Source organism: Pezoporus occidentalis, unplaced genomic scaffold, assembly GCF_034315485.1.
Source record: "Pezoporus occidentalis ecotype Australia unplaced genomic scaffold, CSIRO_AGI_Poc_V1 ctg263, whole genome shotgun sequence".
Classification (NCBI taxonomy): Eukaryota; Metazoa; Chordata; class Aves; order Psittaciformes; family Psittacidae; genus Pezoporus; species Pezoporus occidentalis.
Window position 1 is genome coordinate 1,480,448 of NW_026914534.1, and position 17,435 is coordinate 1,497,882.

At 44.9% G+C, this 17,435-nt stretch overlaps 1 protein-coding gene across 1 annotated transcript in view; it reads right to left on the reverse strand.

The window, feature by feature from the left end:
- The window catches only part of MEI1 (meiotic double-stranded break formation protein 1), a 37,212-nt gene that overhangs the window by 19,380 nt on the left and 397 nt on the right, over positions 1-17,435 (reverse strand). Inside the window, exons 2-15 of the mRNA XM_062624194.1 lie at positions 17,308-17,431; positions 14,819-14,869; positions 12,903-12,976; positions 12,147-12,252; positions 11,401-11,604; positions 10,004-10,134; positions 9,420-9,534; positions 8,498-8,614; positions 7,863-7,962; positions 4,969-5,103; positions 4,318-4,432; positions 2,682-2,800; positions 1,517-1,658; positions 46-157 (exon numbers count right to left, since the gene is read on the reverse strand). Coding sequence (XP_062480178.1) covers positions 46-157; positions 1,517-1,658; positions 2,682-2,800; positions 4,318-4,432; positions 4,969-5,103; positions 7,863-7,962; positions 8,498-8,614; positions 9,420-9,534; positions 10,004-10,134; positions 11,401-11,604; positions 12,147-12,252; positions 12,903-12,976; positions 14,819-14,869; positions 17,308-17,431 — 1,645 coding nt within the window. The remainder of the gene's footprint in view (positions 1-45; positions 158-1,516; positions 1,659-2,681; positions 2,801-4,317; positions 4,433-4,968; positions 5,104-7,862; positions 7,963-8,497; positions 8,615-9,419; positions 9,535-10,003; positions 10,135-11,400; positions 11,605-12,146; positions 12,253-12,902; positions 12,977-14,818; positions 14,870-17,307; positions 17,432-17,435) is intronic.

Sequence of the window (17,435 nt, forward strand, 5' to 3'; positions counted from 1 at the left end):
GTCAGTTAAGAGCACAGAGAACGTGATCCCACACTACCCCCATACCCAGCTTTTTGGAGAACTTATTCTGCATGTTTGGCACCACTGTAAAGAGGGTATTAAGTGCTGAGATGAAAACCTCCATCACTGATGGGTTGACAGCCCTTTCCAGGTAGTTCTGTGGAAAGAAGAAAAGATCAGGTGCATGGTGGTATGCAATAAACACTGAAAACAGCAGCTTTTCTGCCTGCCCAGAAAGTGAGATTTCTAAATCCAAAGAAATGGAGTAACAGTTCTACCAAAATGCCTGGCAGCATGTACACATGAGCACTTCAAAGCAACTAACACTCCCCTCTGCCAACGTTATGAGCTATGCTGCTAACTCTGCAAGACATTACATCAAACAAGAAACTTCTTCCTGATTCCAGCTGGCAAACAGTTAGGCCCTTACTGCCTGTATTGCCCTGGAAGCAACTGTTTTCACAGCTCAGATGGCTAATTGTCCAGCGTGGCATACAACACAGGACATATGCTTACGTGCAGCTGACTTCAGGGACACTTTATACCTGTGCTTCAGCATTTTATTGGGTAGTGGCAAACACAGGTATTTAAACTCTCTACAGAGTCCAGAGCCTAAACTGTTTAGAACAGAACAACTCGACTCACTCTTGCAGAAGGTCACTGGACAATTTTCTCACAGTCCATTAATTTTTAACCAAGTTCAATGAGCAAGAAGCAGCAAACTGACTCCAGCTTTGCCAAATGAGACATGCACCTCCCTTCAGGGAGGACAACAGCAACTGCATTGCAGCTGAGCTGCCTCTCAAAAGATTGGTTAAGAAAATACAAACCAAAACATTTCCAAGCTCCCAACAACTGCAAGAGTCCATACACCTGAACCTGTGGCAAAGCACAAGCAAAAGTTACTCAATGTTTGGAACCACCACCAGAGTCCCACTGTTTTGACAGCTCTGCTCCAAGTGTCTTAGTGACAGGTCTGCATGGAGCACTAAAGCACACGTGACTCTCCAGTTACTTTTTAAACTGTGTCCCTGGCCTTACTGAGGCACAGTGCTAGGTACTGCCCTTGCTGGGTAGACTGGGCAGCCTCATCAACACCTTCTGGAAAGAAGCAGGGAAATGAAAGTGCAGGTGCAAAATGCCGCTGCTTTCTGGGACACAGGCAAGAAGGGAAAACAACACTTCAGGCACTCTCCATCTTCTGCAACATCCAGAGCTGCCATGGATTAGATAGCATGGCAGGCAGGTTATGGGGATTGCACAGTCTGAAGAAAGACACTGCCATCTACATGGAAGCTTTATGAATTTCTCCACCCTCTGAGACCATACACCCCCATTTTGCATGAACTGCGTAATGCCACATTTGGCTCTGGAGAGGTGGGCAACGCCACACTTGTTCTTGGTTTACTCTACATGCTCTCTTCTTCCCAGAACCAATCTGTGCCACCTGTTCTTGATGTTTGAAAGCATCTTTCCAGGTATCCAACAAATAGATCAAATTCAAAAGAAACCCTACCATGACCATGGGGATGCAGAGACTGTCACAAATCCTCAACAGGAACTCAGAGAAGTTGCTTAGCGTGTCCTTACTCTCAGAGTTGGGGGCAGTGAAAGCATTCTCCTGGGCCATGAAGTCACTCTGGAATTCCACTGCTAACCTACAAACACATAGTGGACATCAAAGAGAGGAATCCTCCTCACTTTGTAAAGGAAGTCAGGAGATACTACATCTTCATCAAAACTTTCACCATTAAGGGCCCTACAAATATTTATCGGGTCAGCAATGCAGGAATCTGGCAATCGCAGAGTTACATCTTGAGCAAAGCTATTAGAAGTCAGCAATGTTGCACAACAGTACAATCTGGGAAAGGAAGGGTTAGCTTCTCTGAAGAAAGTATCTGCTGTGGAAAGCCCTAGTGTGGCAAGACTAAAGGTTCTCAGCCAGGCCAGATTGTCTGGAGCACAGTACAGCAAACTTCATGAAAATCAGCCAGTGGACAATTCAGCTGTTCTAAAAGCCATGGCATATCCCAAGAGCCCTCTAACACAACCCCAAGACACTGGGTCAGTGCAGACAGGGCCACCTGCTTCTGACTGAATTATCTCAGTCAAGCCATGGAAGGCAAAATAAGCAACTTGGCCAGACTTCCCTAACAACAGACTCACACACAAACTCATGCACCACCGTCTGCTGAGCAGCTAAGGCTGACAGACAGCTCTCATCCAGCAGCACAGGAAATGTTGGTGTCTATAAACCCACTGGCAGTTAACAGATGAGCAAATCCAAAACCAGCATCTGAAGCAGATACACATTTGTTAAACGGTTAATCCCCCCCCTGCATACCCCAGGACACAGGAATATGGTTTCACACACACCTTCAAATAGTTCTTACACTGTCAGTAGTAGTGGCTAATTTTTAAGCAGTTCCTCAAAGGCCAAAGACATTAAATAAACAGGGAACAAAAGGTCCCAGAGAAATTTACTGGGAGACACACACAGGTATCACAATTTTTTCACTATCACTACATATTCCTCCTTCTGTTGTTTCACTGACAAGTTCAATGCATTGAACTCACCTGTGATATTTTAGTGGTGGGGTGGGCAGAGGCATTTGGTTACCAGGACAGGAGAATGGATGCATATGGACACACACGACTCACCTACACTGACTTGTTCTCACCTGCAAGCATTTCTGAAACTTTGCAGGGTGTTAAGCAAGAACTGGCTCTGTCTCTGAGAAACTCTGCTGAGATTTATGTTTGCTGGGTGACTCTGAGACACTGAGAACAGGACATCACCCTGTAAGAGGAGAGAAGTCTTTAAAATCTTATGTTCACTGTCAGTAAAAAACAGCTATTTTCTCTGATACCTGCAGCAGGAGGAACAACAGATTTCACACAACTGCTTTTCACTGCTATGCTTTCCCCAGGAAAAAGCAGAGTTAGAGAGCTTTTGTGCCCTTCATAGGGAGGACAGAGTTACAGAGCTACTAGCTCTTTACTGCCTGTATTGCCACGGTTTGGTCTAATCTGAGTTATAAATAGCTCAGCTAATGGAGCTTCAAACCCTTCTGGGAAAACCTAGTATTTTTAAGAATTTTTATTTCTTCCAATTACTCTTCAGACAACACTGAACAGCTCCTCTCCTTGTACAGCACTGAAATATTAGTGCTCTAATTTGGCTCAGCTTTGTAAGCAACTATGCATGTACTAGCTCTTGTTCCCACACAGCATCCTACTGAGTTCAGCAAGAAGCCAACTGCAGCAACAGAGTTAATCATTTGCCCAAACTGGGAAGCAGTTGGAACTCAAGATCTGCCTTTAAGCCTTAACCTGTTGTGATGGTCTTCTCTGAATACTACCAGAGGATAGCACAGCTACATATTGGTATCTGGCAATTCAGAACTCCTTCTCCATTTGATGCTGAGATACCTTAGTACAGGTACAATCATTTCTCCTTTTTTTTCCTTTAAGGACAGCGTGGACGTCCTTATTATCTTCCTAAATTTCCTTCCTGTGAAACTCAGTATTCTGAATGGGGCATCAAGAATTGGGTGTGTGCAAACAGCCTAACCAACATCTACCTATGGGCAGAAAGCAGTTCTGTCTTCTCCAAGCAGAGAAGAAAGACATCTGGTACAACAGAACTTGGGCCTAAAGATAGTTCATCAGGCATGTGGAACTCTGGTACTCCAGCAAGATGCTCTTTCCCACAACAGACATGCAATCTAAACCTACGTGGCTATAAGCCTAGAGCAAGGAGGCTCAGCCCTTGTCTTTTCACTAGCCATCTGCAATGGGGGCTTTCCACAGAAATGCTCAAGTCCCAGCAGCACATCAGATTAACTACATAATCCAGGAACAGAAAAGGAATTGCAGTTCAAAGAGTGGCTAACAGCTCCCATACTGAGGGATCACAGTGCATATGTAATGATCCTCTTGGTCTGAAGGCACAGCAAGAGATATTCATTGCCAAAAAAAAAAACAGATTGACTGATGCAACCTACAAGGTGGAGTCCTGAAGAAAGGGAATGACTTTGTAGCACTGGACAGGTAAAGACAGCAGCATGCTCAAGAGGTACCCCACTACTCTTCACTGGTTTAGAAAGACAACATTTACCAGCATACATCTTCAGCTACTTCAAAGACAAAAACTGGTACCGTCTTAAGGCAGGAGGATCAAAAGAAACACTAGAGAACCCAATAGCCATAGGGTAAAGGGGATGAAATACATACAGCATCCACACTCCTACATGCAGTAGGAGGATCATCCCTGTCCTGCTTGATCCTCCCAAAAAGCAACAAGTTTTGACTTACTGCATGCCTCTTGCTACTCTGGGGGGAGTAAAGGTCATCACATCGCTTCAGCACTGCCTCCAGCAGCTTCTGCAGCTCTTCATATGGGACTGGTGGGGAGCTCAGATGGTCCCTCCTGAACAAGCAGAAAGACAACATGCACATTCCCTGCTGGGAACAATTCCACCTGGGAAGGCCACACCAGCAGAAATAACTGCTCTTTTGATAATAATATGTCAATGCCACTTCTCTCCAGCATAGCATGCTAAGGTCACAATATCTGACCAGTGCCTTCCCCCACATGTGCACCCAAACACACCCTCACTGCATTCACTGTCCACTCCCACTACAGTCAGGAAACACATGACTGTACAGAGACTTATGCTTGCTCTTACCTGTCCAGATGGGGCACAGAGTGATAAAGCTGCAGCAACCACTGTACAAGTCTGCCTGGGACACCAGTTTTTTGCTGCAGTCGCTGCCTACCCCAGCTCCATTGCCCTCGCAGCCTTTTGAGGCAGGTGGAAAGCTAGCGGTGCTGTACCCACGCCTGCCTCAGCCAGAAGTCCCACTGCAGAACACTCACCCACACAGCTACAGGGGAGTTGCAGGGACCGACATGGTATCAACGGATCTATCTGAAGAAAAGCCTGCAAATACTTTCCTGCCTACCTCAGGAAAGCTGCCACAGCTCTCACAGCCTCCAGTGCCACCTCCAGCACTGGGCAGTTCACTGTCTCCATCAAAACATCAATGGCTTCTATACATACACCTCGGTTTATGAATAGTTTGATTTCCACTGGTTGCCTGCAAAGAGGAAACAGAGTAAGCAAAGAGAACATTGTCAGAGTTAAGTAACTGTACTGTCCTCTCCTCAATTTCACAAAATGAAGAGCTGAGCCGTGTGGTTCCAGCCATGCTTTTCAAGTATTCAGAGCCAGCTGCTCCCAAGGAGGATGTCTCAAACTTGAGCAGGTGGAGGATTTGTCAGGAAGAGTGAACTTCAGCAGGCCTGAAGCACTACTATGATGAAAAAACCCTACAGCCTGGATAACTGACTGCACCAGCGAACACTGACATCAAAAGCAGAAGAAAAATGGGCTTTGCTAAACACAGTGGTCTCTCTGCCTAGGACTTTATGCTGAGGCCATCTGCTCTGGCATTTGCAGGTTCATTTGGCCAGTCATGTTTCTGAGTAAACAAGCAAACACCACCACCCCAGAACAATGATGAGAACAGCTTCTTTCACAGGCACATAGCACTTCTAATATTGCCAGGACAGGGATTTTCATGAACTTGAAAAGTAATCAGGAAAACAAACACAATCCTACTGTTCTGACAATTCTTGATAGTGAGCATATGGTCATCTGATCATCTTGTGGCCCAGCACCTTTGGGCATTCAGCACAAGAATATGGAGGGATGACAAGCCATTAATCTCATTATTGGACAGAGCTTTGTAAATGGCAGACTGCTCATTTTGACAAGTCAGGTACAGTCAGGAAGGCAGGGCAAGACAGGCAGCTACCTGCAGACAAGAGGCACTAATAGCCTGCCAGAGGGCATCTACAAAGTGAGGCAAGAAAAACAGCACGGCATGAAATGAGCAAAACTTGGGAGGCAAAAAGATTCTCTGTTATTCAGTTTTCACAGCCTTCTAGTATCTGAAGGGGCCTACAAGGATGCTGGAGAGGGACTCTTTATTAGGGACTGTAGCAATAGAACAAAGGGTAGTGGGTTTAAACTAAAATAGGGGAAGTTCTGGTTAGATATAAGGAAGTTCTTTACTGTGAGGGTGGTGAGGCACTGGAACGGGTTGCCCAAAGAAGTGGTGAATGCTCCATCCCTGGCAGTGTTTGAGGCCAGGTTGGACAGGACTTTGAGCAACCTGGTTTAGTGTGTGGTGTCCCTGCCCATGGCGGGGGGGGGGGGGAACTGGATGATCTTAAGGTCCTTTCCAACCCAAACCATTCTATGATCCTATGCATGACTAAAGCAAGTCAGGAACAGCACATGTTTCCATGGGAGGGGAAAATAAACTTCAGTAGGAATTACACTGCTAGCCCAGCTACAAGGTAAAAAGTGAGCAGAGGCAGAACCACTCCTTTTAGTCACTCGGTGGGATGAAACCCAGCTTGGCAATCACCTCACATTCTGCTGTGAGAAAAAGCTGTGAGGTGGGCAAGGCAAGGAACTCGAGCACCAGCACCCTCTGGCCCAAGCCATAAATGGTGTACTGAACTTCCAAATCGTTTCACTTACACTGTAATTCTATTAATCCTTTGTAGTTCCTTTCTTTAGTAGCTGACCTTCTGAAGTCAAACACATCAGGAAAAAAAGCCTTCACTGACTCACGCAGGGAGGAAGGGATGGAGGAGTCTTGCTGACTCACGAGGCACAAGCCCACTTGCAATATGGTGCACTACAATGTCTTTGGGGCCTGGGCGAAAAGCGTGAAGGACAGCACTCTCACAGTTTCCTGCAACCTCTCATCTTTGGGTCTCAAACTGTGCTGGCCACGCTGGTTGTGCTGGGAGAGACAAGGGGCAGTTACCCACCATTCCTGATATACTGCGAAGGGGAGCAGCATGTCCTGTTTGGGCAACACCAGAGTGTGGGGTTCGCTTACCCAAGAGAATTCAGCTGCAAGGAAAAGGTTCCCGAATGAGATCCCTTTCCCCGCTATGAGATAGCTTTAAATAAAACATTATTTCTAAGGCAAAGCTCAGAGAGATAGAATGGATGTGCTAGAAAATGAGAGTAATTGCACAGAGTGTTCTCTTTGTTTTACAAGCACAAATGCTGTAATTAGTGTTTCCCACATCCTGGTTTCTCTTTTTGACAGATCCCACACTGGCATCATCACACTGTTCTAGCACGGCTGCTTTTCCCTCTCTTTACCCTGCCACTTGCTACAGAATTGACTGTGACATTTCAAAAATTCAGCTCAAGGGCTCTCTTGGGGGAACTAAGTGGCAAAACCAAGACTCTTTCACTAGCATGACAGGACAGGAACAAGATCATAGAAGCAAGAACAGGAAGCATATAAGAAAAACAAGCTAGGGCATGTTATTTCTTAGCAGAAAACATGAGGAAAAAAGTGACAGAAGACATTAATATTTCAGCCTAGAATTTGGTTTTGCTGTTTGAATTTAGCTCAGATGATGATACAAGACCAGAAGCCACGGAACTTGCATGCTTTGTTTTGTCACAGAGATGCACTAAGCAGGAACTGGCCTGCTTGCATACACCTGGACCTTCCTCGCCTTCCTTCCTCCTCTGTCTACAGCTGATAGATCTTTCATCCCAGATTGGTAAGGTAGCAGGAAAAAGAAGGTAGATATCCTCACGGATGCATGCACAAAGAGGACAAGCTGGGAAGTTCAGAAACTACCATCAGGTCCTTCATCACAAGAATAAGGGAGATGCATTTGTTCAGCAACACAAAGGCTCTGGTGGTGTAGATATTTGGCCTCAGATGAAAACCTTAAAAATCAAAAGGATCACAGCCTCCATTTTGGGGCACCACACTCTGCTGGTGCAAGCCTGGCAGGGGTACTCCCTTACCGCTTCAGGATTTCAGTGAAGAGCAGGAGCCCTTGTTTGTGCAACTCCACATTGTTCAGCTGCAGGACGTCTTGAAGACTCTTCATCAGAGATTCAATGCCTGCACGTGTTCAAGAGAAGTCACAGAGAGGGCTTTTAACACCCCAAAGCTCAGCATAGAAGCAAAATTAAGTTTTAATAAGAAGATTTGAACAATTATTCTTCTGAACAACTGACATACAACTGCCCCAAACTGCTGAGTGTTCACTCAGCTCCTTGGTAATAGGCCCCAGTCTCCACTGCTGGAGGTAAGTCCAGAAGAACAGAAGGAATTTAGCCTTTCTTCCTGTATCTACTCTTAGTATGTTCACTAAAACACTTAATAGTAACTCAGTGTCAGTCATGATAACTGGCTATTATAATGAGTGCATGCCTTGAACTGTTCTAACTGTAATTAGGACAGTTCAAAGCTATGTTGAAATTCAAGCTATGCTGGACATCACAAACATGCCTGATTGATAGGCACTTGTTCTCAGTCCTTTATCCATCCTGACTTGAAATTGTGATTGTGTGTAAAGCATTGAAATTCAGCTAGAGGCACAACAAATGCCCACAGTATTACTGCAGTCCCCCTGTCAGAAAGGTTGATGACTCACCATAGACTGTGTGACACTTTGAGAAGAAAAGGCGCTCTTCAGTGAGGAGGAGCAGGCAGCAATACACTGACCAAATGAGAATTTCACTGTTGCACAAGAGACACTCAAACAGGAATTCTGCAAACACACAGACACACAGGCAAATAAGGTCACCCTGGTAAGAGGCAGTCTGCCTACAGCCTGGCACAGCTGCTCCCAGAACAGAGCAGGGGAAGGAGGAGGAAACGCATAAGCAGAGGAACAGCCACAGGGAAACGGGTGTATTACGAAATGTCAGGAATGGAGAGTGGAGTGGAAGCTGGGGGGATATGCTAGCCTTCAAAGCAAGGTGACTGGAGAGCAAAGTCCTGCAGGCAGGCATCTTCCCAGCATAAACTCAGCAGGCAGGAGCTGAACTGTGGCTCTAGCCTTTGGCACAAATAAAAAGCCACAAAGCAAGCTTTACCACAGATGCAGTGATTTTTTTTTTCCACAGAACTTTTATACCTCCTAAAGAATTTGTAAGATGAAAGCATTTCTGTCCTTTGGGATTACAAAGAAATAATAAACCGCATTCTAAAGCTAAATCCTAGACCAAATTCTGTATAAATTTACAGTACTTAGTGGGATATGATGGAATCCCAGTCTGTTTTGGCTTGTATCCAAGGTCCTGCAAGAAGGACCTTGACCTGAAGGACTCATCAAATTCTTGTTGTGGGAACTCCATTCTGCATGTTGGCAGTTGCTTCTACAATTTCAGTTGAAAATTTACTTTCCGTTTCTAATCCTAAATCACATTAGCCATTTTTACTGGTATAAAATGGTCACCACACACATTATGCCATCAGAGGATTTCATGGAGGAGGACTGATTTCTAAAACAAACAGCCAAGGAGTGCCTGATATTAGCAGATGAACAGTAAGATCCTACTGCATTTCTTCACCTGGGACATCAGCATGGATAAAAGCAGGAGCATATCTGCTGGGAGAGTGAACCAGCACTGCAGCCATACAGTGAGAACTTGCTGCCTGTAACATCTCATCTCTGGTCAACAAAAGCTGTTGGGAAACACAAGTCAAAATGAGAGAGGAAATCAACTCTGCAGATATGAGTAAGAAACAGTTTCCTCTACGTTTTAAAACATAAAACATAAATGAAGATCTCTCCTTTGGTATGTATTTCACAGATTAAACTTGCTAAGGCAAGATCAAACACTGGACCAAATACATTCAAAAAATGTAAAATGAGAACCACAACAGAGAAGATTATGAGCAGGAATAGCTCTGCCCCATGCTTAGTCATGCTGGCACTGCAAGTACTGTATCAGACCTCAAGTGTGAGTAAAACTTGTCCCCTGCAGGATGCAGGAATGAAAAATGAGGTGATCTATGGAGGTGTCCCCATTTCCACTGTAGCCTCTATTGCTGGTGTTGGCAACAGCACACTCAAATGCCTCAGATAAAGATTCAATACAGGCCAGCAAAGTCTTTACATTTACTGACAACTCACTACTACTTCAGCAATCACCTTTTTGAGAACAAGTGGCAATGGATTTTCCCCTTCTAAAAGGTCAGGGTTCTCAGACTCCTCCTCTGGCTTTGAATTATTCATAAGAAGGGATACAAAATGGTCAGATTTCAGCAGTTCCTTTAGCAAACCTGCAGAAGGAAGAAAAAGAGTGAGTACCATACAGGGCATAGCAAGCATTATATAAACACAGAAGTATTTACAGCCTAAGACTTGTTGCCAACTTCATCCCCTTTCCTGCACAAAGGTGCTCACTTCCAGTTTAGTGAGCTACTTCTCACTGTGTCCTCAGATACTGCCAGGAGCCCCATGTCTTGCAAGCCCTTGTTGCTAATGCTTTTTTCTGGGTCTCATGTGCTCCCTGTTCTGCTGATGTGTTCCCCTTCTCAGAGACATGCACGTGCACTGGTACACCATCTTAGGAGCATTCTACTTGCATCATCTTCTGTGCTCCAGGACCCATCCCTTAAAGTGTTTCTTGGAAGAGCTCTTGACCTGCAAGCTCTTCTCCAAGCTACAGTCAGTGACCCAACAATAACTAGATATTTTCCCTGAAATACTTCCTAGAGAACTGTCATTTATCTTCCCCTTCTACTTCCACAGTCTCTTACTGAAACAGCTGTGTTTACCTAAAGGATACCAACACACACACAAAAGCCCTCAGTATAAAAAGTGTGGAGCACTGCTATAGGTACTGATGCAAATCATCAGTACATGTCAGTACAAATTCACAAGGGGTGTTGTCTAAGCTACAGAATTCCACTTTCAAAGGAAATCATCATCCATTTATAGTAGCTGAGTAGATGAGCTGAGGAGCAATCCAGTTCCTGCTTACCTCCTACAAGAAAACTGAATTCCCTGGATGGTTTACAAACAAGCAATGTCAGAAAGGCTGAAACTGTGCTCCCCAGCAACAGTTGACAGGTGCAGTTGGAAGCATAAATGCAAGAAAGCACTACTTCCACATCAGCTTTCTAACCTAAACAACATGATGCCTCACATCTGAAGACTGTATTTGTTAGACTCCATTCCACTGCTCTACAAAGCCCACTTGCCTGTGTACAGTGCTTGCATTCAGAAACCTTGAGGGATGGGCTGTTCCTAGGATGAAACATCAAACTGAGACAGGCCAGGCCACAGTGCATGCTCTGAAGAGACTCTGAAAACTAGTCAGTGCTAGGTAAACATGAGGCTCGAGGGACAACAGGGGAGTTCAGCAGCAGGTCTGGTCTGTTTGATTGCTGTGGAGTAGCAGAAATGATTGACTGCTTCAGACAAGCAGCAGAAAAAGCTCCTCTTGGGAACAATCCACATCACAGCATCTAAATCAGCCAAAGATTTCTTCCTCATCCTAAGCCTTCCCTTGCACCTTGCAGTTTCTCTCAGCAATACCTTACCCAAACAATTGATCTGCAGCTCCTTTGTCTGTGCACGCCCCAAGGTATTCAAGAAGATACCACGCAGCCTTTCTTCAAAGTGTGCTGAGAGCCGTTCTGTGCCAACAGGGGAGGAGTACAGCTTGCCATACAAGTAGCAGACAGCAGCCTTTACGCCCTCATTTGGGTATGCCAAGCCCATCAGCAGATGATCCACTAAATTACCTAGTGTTAGGAACAGAGAGGGCACGCACTCACAGCAATGAACTGATTTCTTGAAAGCACCCACCTATTTCTCTTGAAAACTTGCAAAAGCCCACTGGACAGACTGTGTGCAGATAAATGATACCACAACTAAGCGATATGCTTACCACAATCTGTCCCTCTGAAGAGAGGTATAGTAATAAATGGTTAGAGGAGCTTGCTGTTCACAATAAGAGTATCCATCATCCCAGTTACTCCCACAAACAGCTAAGTTTTGCTCACCAGACCCCCAGGGGCTGGATGAAAGAAAAAAGCTATATATATGTTGCCTGTGAGGCAGACCCACAAACCCCGGTTCACAGAGGTTGTTTTTGCCAGGCTGGCTGAAAGCACAATGACAAACCTGCTGTGAAGGTATTGACCTGCAACCCAGAAGACCTGAACAGCACTCTGACTTCTGGTCAGGCTTCTTGCGTGACCTTCATGAATTCACACAGAGTTCATGCATGCATATAGGTATTCAGGCTGTATTACTCTGCCGCGGTGCATGACACATTACTCACTGTGCTCTACCACCAGTATATCAGCAAAGCCTGGGATGGCATCTGCCAGCTTGCCCAAGAGAGTGAACGTGGGCAGGCTGCCTCTCATGGTAGTTGCTTTGCATAGCTGTAGAAGAGACAGAGAAAAAAGATATTTCACTTGTGAGGACAGAGTCCAAAGACAGAAATGCACTCAAACCAGCAAGCTTTTGGTGATGAATAATCCTCCAGAACAGGATCTTTTCCTAAGCTGGGTCCTCTTCACCACTTAGTGTAAGCCACAGGAAAACCCTGAACACGGCACCAAGTCTCTAAAATATCTTTTAGTTAATACAAGAAATCTCTCGCTTGTTATTTCTTTTCCTCCTCTCCCCTCCAGTTCTTACATGAGCAGATGAACCACTTTTGCTGCTTCCCAATTTTTTGTACCCCTTGAGACCATCACAGACTTAGGAATGAAGAGAACCCACAGCACAGGTTGGTAAAGGTCCTCATATCACTGAAACACCAAGATAGGAAAAGAAGTATCTGAGGAAGCCACATGGCTTTACAAGAGCATCATGAAGTCTTTGCAAAGCATCATAGGAACAACAGGACGACTCCAGAGAACACACCAAAGTGGTCAAAATCACAACAGGGGAGCTGGCACTAGGACATTCCACTGCAGAGAAGGTTGCATCCCAGTGCAGCAGCTGCAGCCTTGCAAAGCTACTCATTCCCATCTCCTCAACCTCTGAAGGACTGAAAAGGAAGGGCAGGGAATTCATCTTCACTGACCTCATTCTGGCTTTCATCCAAAATGCAGTGAAAGTACTGTTCTGACTTCAGCTCCACTACCAGCCGCACCAGAACTAGGCAGAAGAACACGATCAGTAATTCACACACAAGAGCACTCACAATCCATCTTCCACAGGGCTTTAGCAGATCAGTGAGCAAAGAACTTAGACACTAAATGAGCACAGAGCTGCTGGGAGAACAGGGTACTGCCATCGCTATTGCTTCTAATAGCCCAGCCCAAGCTCCCTGCAGCAACATTCCAGCAGTCCTGTTCAAGCTGTACTACAAACCATCCATGGAAATGAACTGCAAGTGACAAAGTGAGCATCAAGATACCAAGTAAATGGAAGGAACCAGGAAGGGAAGAAAACAAAGCCCCAGCGTAAAAGTATAAATAAAAACCAAACCAACCCCAAACTGGTAATTGAATAGACTTCCTACAGTGTGAAAATTAAAAACATCTCTTTCCAAAAAAGATATCAGAACTGAAAGTGCTGAGTATCCTTAGATGCAGACTGAGAGCTCCTCCTCCTGTTGCTACTGCCCCTGAGTCAACAGTGTAGTCTATCAGCCATTCCTCCCCAGAATTTCTTTTGTCAGAAAGCAAAGCTCCAGTCATCTTTGTGGTACTGCTCATCTCCTCAGCCTCAAGAAAAGGCTGTTATTCTTGGTTCACTGCCACTTCAAGAACTCTGCCTGCTCTGTCCTAGTAAGAGGAATCAACAAGAAACTCTGTTTACCAGGCACTGATTACACTTTACCCAGGGTTTCCCTAACTAAATCAGGAGGGAATTGACTGATGCTGGCAGGCTGCCTCTGCCTCCACACATATACAAGGGGACCAGTTCAGGAAGCAAAGTTCCTCTTCTGGTGTTTTTAGAACCTGGGCATTTGAAGGTTCAGCAGATAAAGATAATGTTTTGACAATAGGCCTCTTACTGAGACACCATGCAGAACATTGTTCCATAGGATTTGGTAAGGCTCTCCTGGATGTATCTTGTCGTCATGGCATAACACATTTGCAAAACACACTCTTGTTTTGTATTCTAGGAAAGTATCATAAAAAGAAATACTAGAGGCTGCTGGATTCACCATCCCTTGATGTATCCAGGGCAATACTGGAGGTTTACCTAGAAGACCTACTTTAACTAAAGAGCATCCCAACAGAGGCATGTCTTGACAGGTGATTTATATACGGTTTATCGGCCCTTTCTTGCCCTGAATTCTCAGAATCTCTGAGAACTTTCAAGAGTCAGCTAACATTAAGTTAAAACGCCTCTCTTTGAGAGCACCCACCTCTCAAGAGATCGGTAACATGACAGAAAGGCTTCTTACCTATTCTGCACCATTTCAAGTAAGTGTCTAAAACCCCTCTGGAAGGAAGGAGCCCCTGTCCAGCCAGGAAAGATGAAAGGAGGAAATCCCTGCATTGCTAATATCACTAGATTCAGCAGAGATGCCCGAGTTTAAACTGGATTGCAGAGATTCCTCTGTCAGTCCTGCAGATATTTCCTTCAGATTTCAAATGAAGGACTGCTCACAAACAGGAGATCTGCAGCCTGTACAGCTAAACCCCAAGAGAAAGCAGTAGATCCCAAAGCTCACTGAAGCCTACGGGAAGACTTACATTTGACTTCAGACTTCAGTTTGGTCCAAAGATGAAGCATTGCTTACCACTGTTACCCATGTGACACTAAATTCATGGCACACACACTACCTATGAGAGAAATGCTAAGTATTTAAACACGCACACGCTTCCCTGGAACATTCTGCTCATCACTGCTGAGTTAAGAGAAAATAGATGATCATCCTAGTTCAAGCTGTGTAGAAGCTGAGCATCTCACTGTAATTATCAGACAAGACAGAGCTTTCCTTCACAAACTGCCAGTAACTGAGATGTAGCATCTGCCTCTCACCTTCTATGAACAGGTCCAGGGCACTGCTGTCTTCCACAGTATGCAACATCCCTAGAAGATAAGCCACAATCAGTCAGGGAACTCACTCCTGCTTGTGATCATTGGTGCCATAATGCCTTCATGTAAAAAGACTGCTGTGGATTGTTTTCAGGATCAGAAAGAAAGTTTTGTTTTCCTCACTTCACATGACACCAGCCTGACTTTGTCAGAGGAGGGGGGATATTCTCAGGGACACAGGGGCATGAAGGTACACGGTTCTCTTGCTAATTTTTTATGTACTTTAGAGTTGAAGTCAATGGCTCCACCTATCTAAGTAAATATGTAACTGCTACTACCATCCCCACGACTCACTGCACGTATCCAGTATCATACATCTGAAACAACACTCCCGAATGACAGGAGTTTGAGCCCAGCTGTGAGTTTTCCTTTCAATCTTCCATTCATATGTCCTACCATGAACAGTCTTCTCCCTCCACAGCACTGAAAATCCTGAGACCAAATTTGAACATCAGGTTTAAAGCATATGGAAACTGTTCCAATGATAAATTGAACACAAAGGCATCACTTCACAATTCATTTGTACTGAAAGAGCGTAAAATTGGATATATTAAAATAAGCCACTGTCTCACTCTACTACACCACAACTGGTGAGAAACTCTGCCTCCCAACTCCTTGCAACTTCAGGTACCTAGAGCATCAGGCATCTGGTTCAGACCCCCACTTTTGCCACACCAAACCCCTTGTTTCAACATATCCAATCAAATTGCCTCCCCCTGGAGACCCCATGACCTCTCAGAAATTTGACCAACTAAAGCAATGTTATGACACTACAGGTGAAATTACTTATTCCCTGTCTCATCTGCCCTGTCCTCAGTAACTTCCTTTCACTTTGGAAAGGATTTGCATGCAGCATTAGTGAACATTGCAATATCAGCTGCATGAAATCCAGGCTTACCTGAAATTCACCATCTTCTCATAACACTCCGCACTACACCTGTTCTCTCAACCCTCTTTTTCTGCTTGTGCTTATCCCAATATTCTCTCTCCAGAAACAAATGTATTTTCCTGAATTTACTATTAACAGTACCTCCACAGCATTGGTTAAACCTTACAGGGTCCGTCTTATGCTCTTGCACCAAACAAACTCTGGTTCAATTCAGCTCTGTCTAAAACACACATCGTTGTTTGCAGCTGCAAGCTTAGAGTGGGGATTCCAACTGCTCTAGGAGTTACACCAAATATAGTAAAATCCGAAAGCTGTCCCCAAACCATCCAATTGTAAAGCTTCTCAAAGAGAGAGACAATTAATACTTAAAAGCAAACAAGAGTATTGAAATGCAAGCACAGCTTCTGGGGTATTTCGTGTTAGGGTCATACAGCATAGGACTGAATTTGCCATAAACCCTCTACATCTGTGCAGGATTATGTGCACAGACAGCACTCAATCAAAATTTGTGCAACAGGTAGAACTAAACCTGCACAAAGTTCTAACAAAGCTGCTTCCAAAACATGCACAGCTCATTTTGTGCTGGGAAATCAACCAGGAAAACACTGTTTGAGTTATTCAGTGCATCAAGGCAGGGCAAGGGGCTTATAAGTCACTTTCTCCACTGAACAAGAATTAGTTGTGATGCAGAAATGAGATCGTGGAATTAAAGGAATCCAGTATATTTGCTCTTAGAAGGCACTCACATTCATACCCTCCACCTTTCTCTTCCTCCTTACTGCTCCTTCACTTAGACCAGTATTTCTTTTCCATCAAAATTTTGGACGTTTCAAAGACCGCTCCCACAGCACTGCTATGCAAACAGAAACCAGCAGGAGACGCTCAAGCTCACTGAGACCGTAACTGGAAAGGCATTTTCTGGTATCCCGCTGAACGCTGTTCTGCTGTGGGGGCTGCCCAGCAGAAGGAAGCAGCTATTGCAGTCCTACTGCTACCAGGATTCCTACAGACACGAAGTGATGGTGTGAACAAAAACATTACCATGTAGATTTATATTTTGCATTTAATTTGATATTAAGTCCTGCAACACCTTTTTAAGCTCACACTTTCATTTCTGTGTGGATCTTCATGTAATCCACAGCTCAGCAGGAGGAGAGCACTGAGGCATGAGACCAGAATGGAGGGCATTTAGGGAAGAGCCATGTACCAGGCACTCCCTCTGTTCTTCAGAAAGACTTCACAGATAACGTCAAGATGCTTCGGAAAACTGCAAGAGCTTTATGAACATGCCAACCCTGCTCCTTGGGGAAGAAGGACATTAATTAACCTATTCTAAACCAAATGCTAGGTAGATTCCCACATGCAGCTCGTAACACACCTAACACAGAATGGTAGAAGTACAGGATTGTGTACCTCAATATTCTTTTGGTTTGGGTTCTTTTTGCTTCTAAATGTGGAGAAGCTTCTCATGTATGTACCTACTCACAAAAACAGACTTTAGCCGCCTCCCTGCTGCTGCATGAGGCCACAGCAGAGCTCTTACCAAAGAGCGTTCCTATCAAATGAAGGCAGACCCTCTCGTCGGGAGCCAGCAGCTGGATGACCGCCAGCGCCTGCCACGCCAGGGCATCTTGGAGACGGGAGAGGACGTGCCTCTTGCGCACCAGCTAC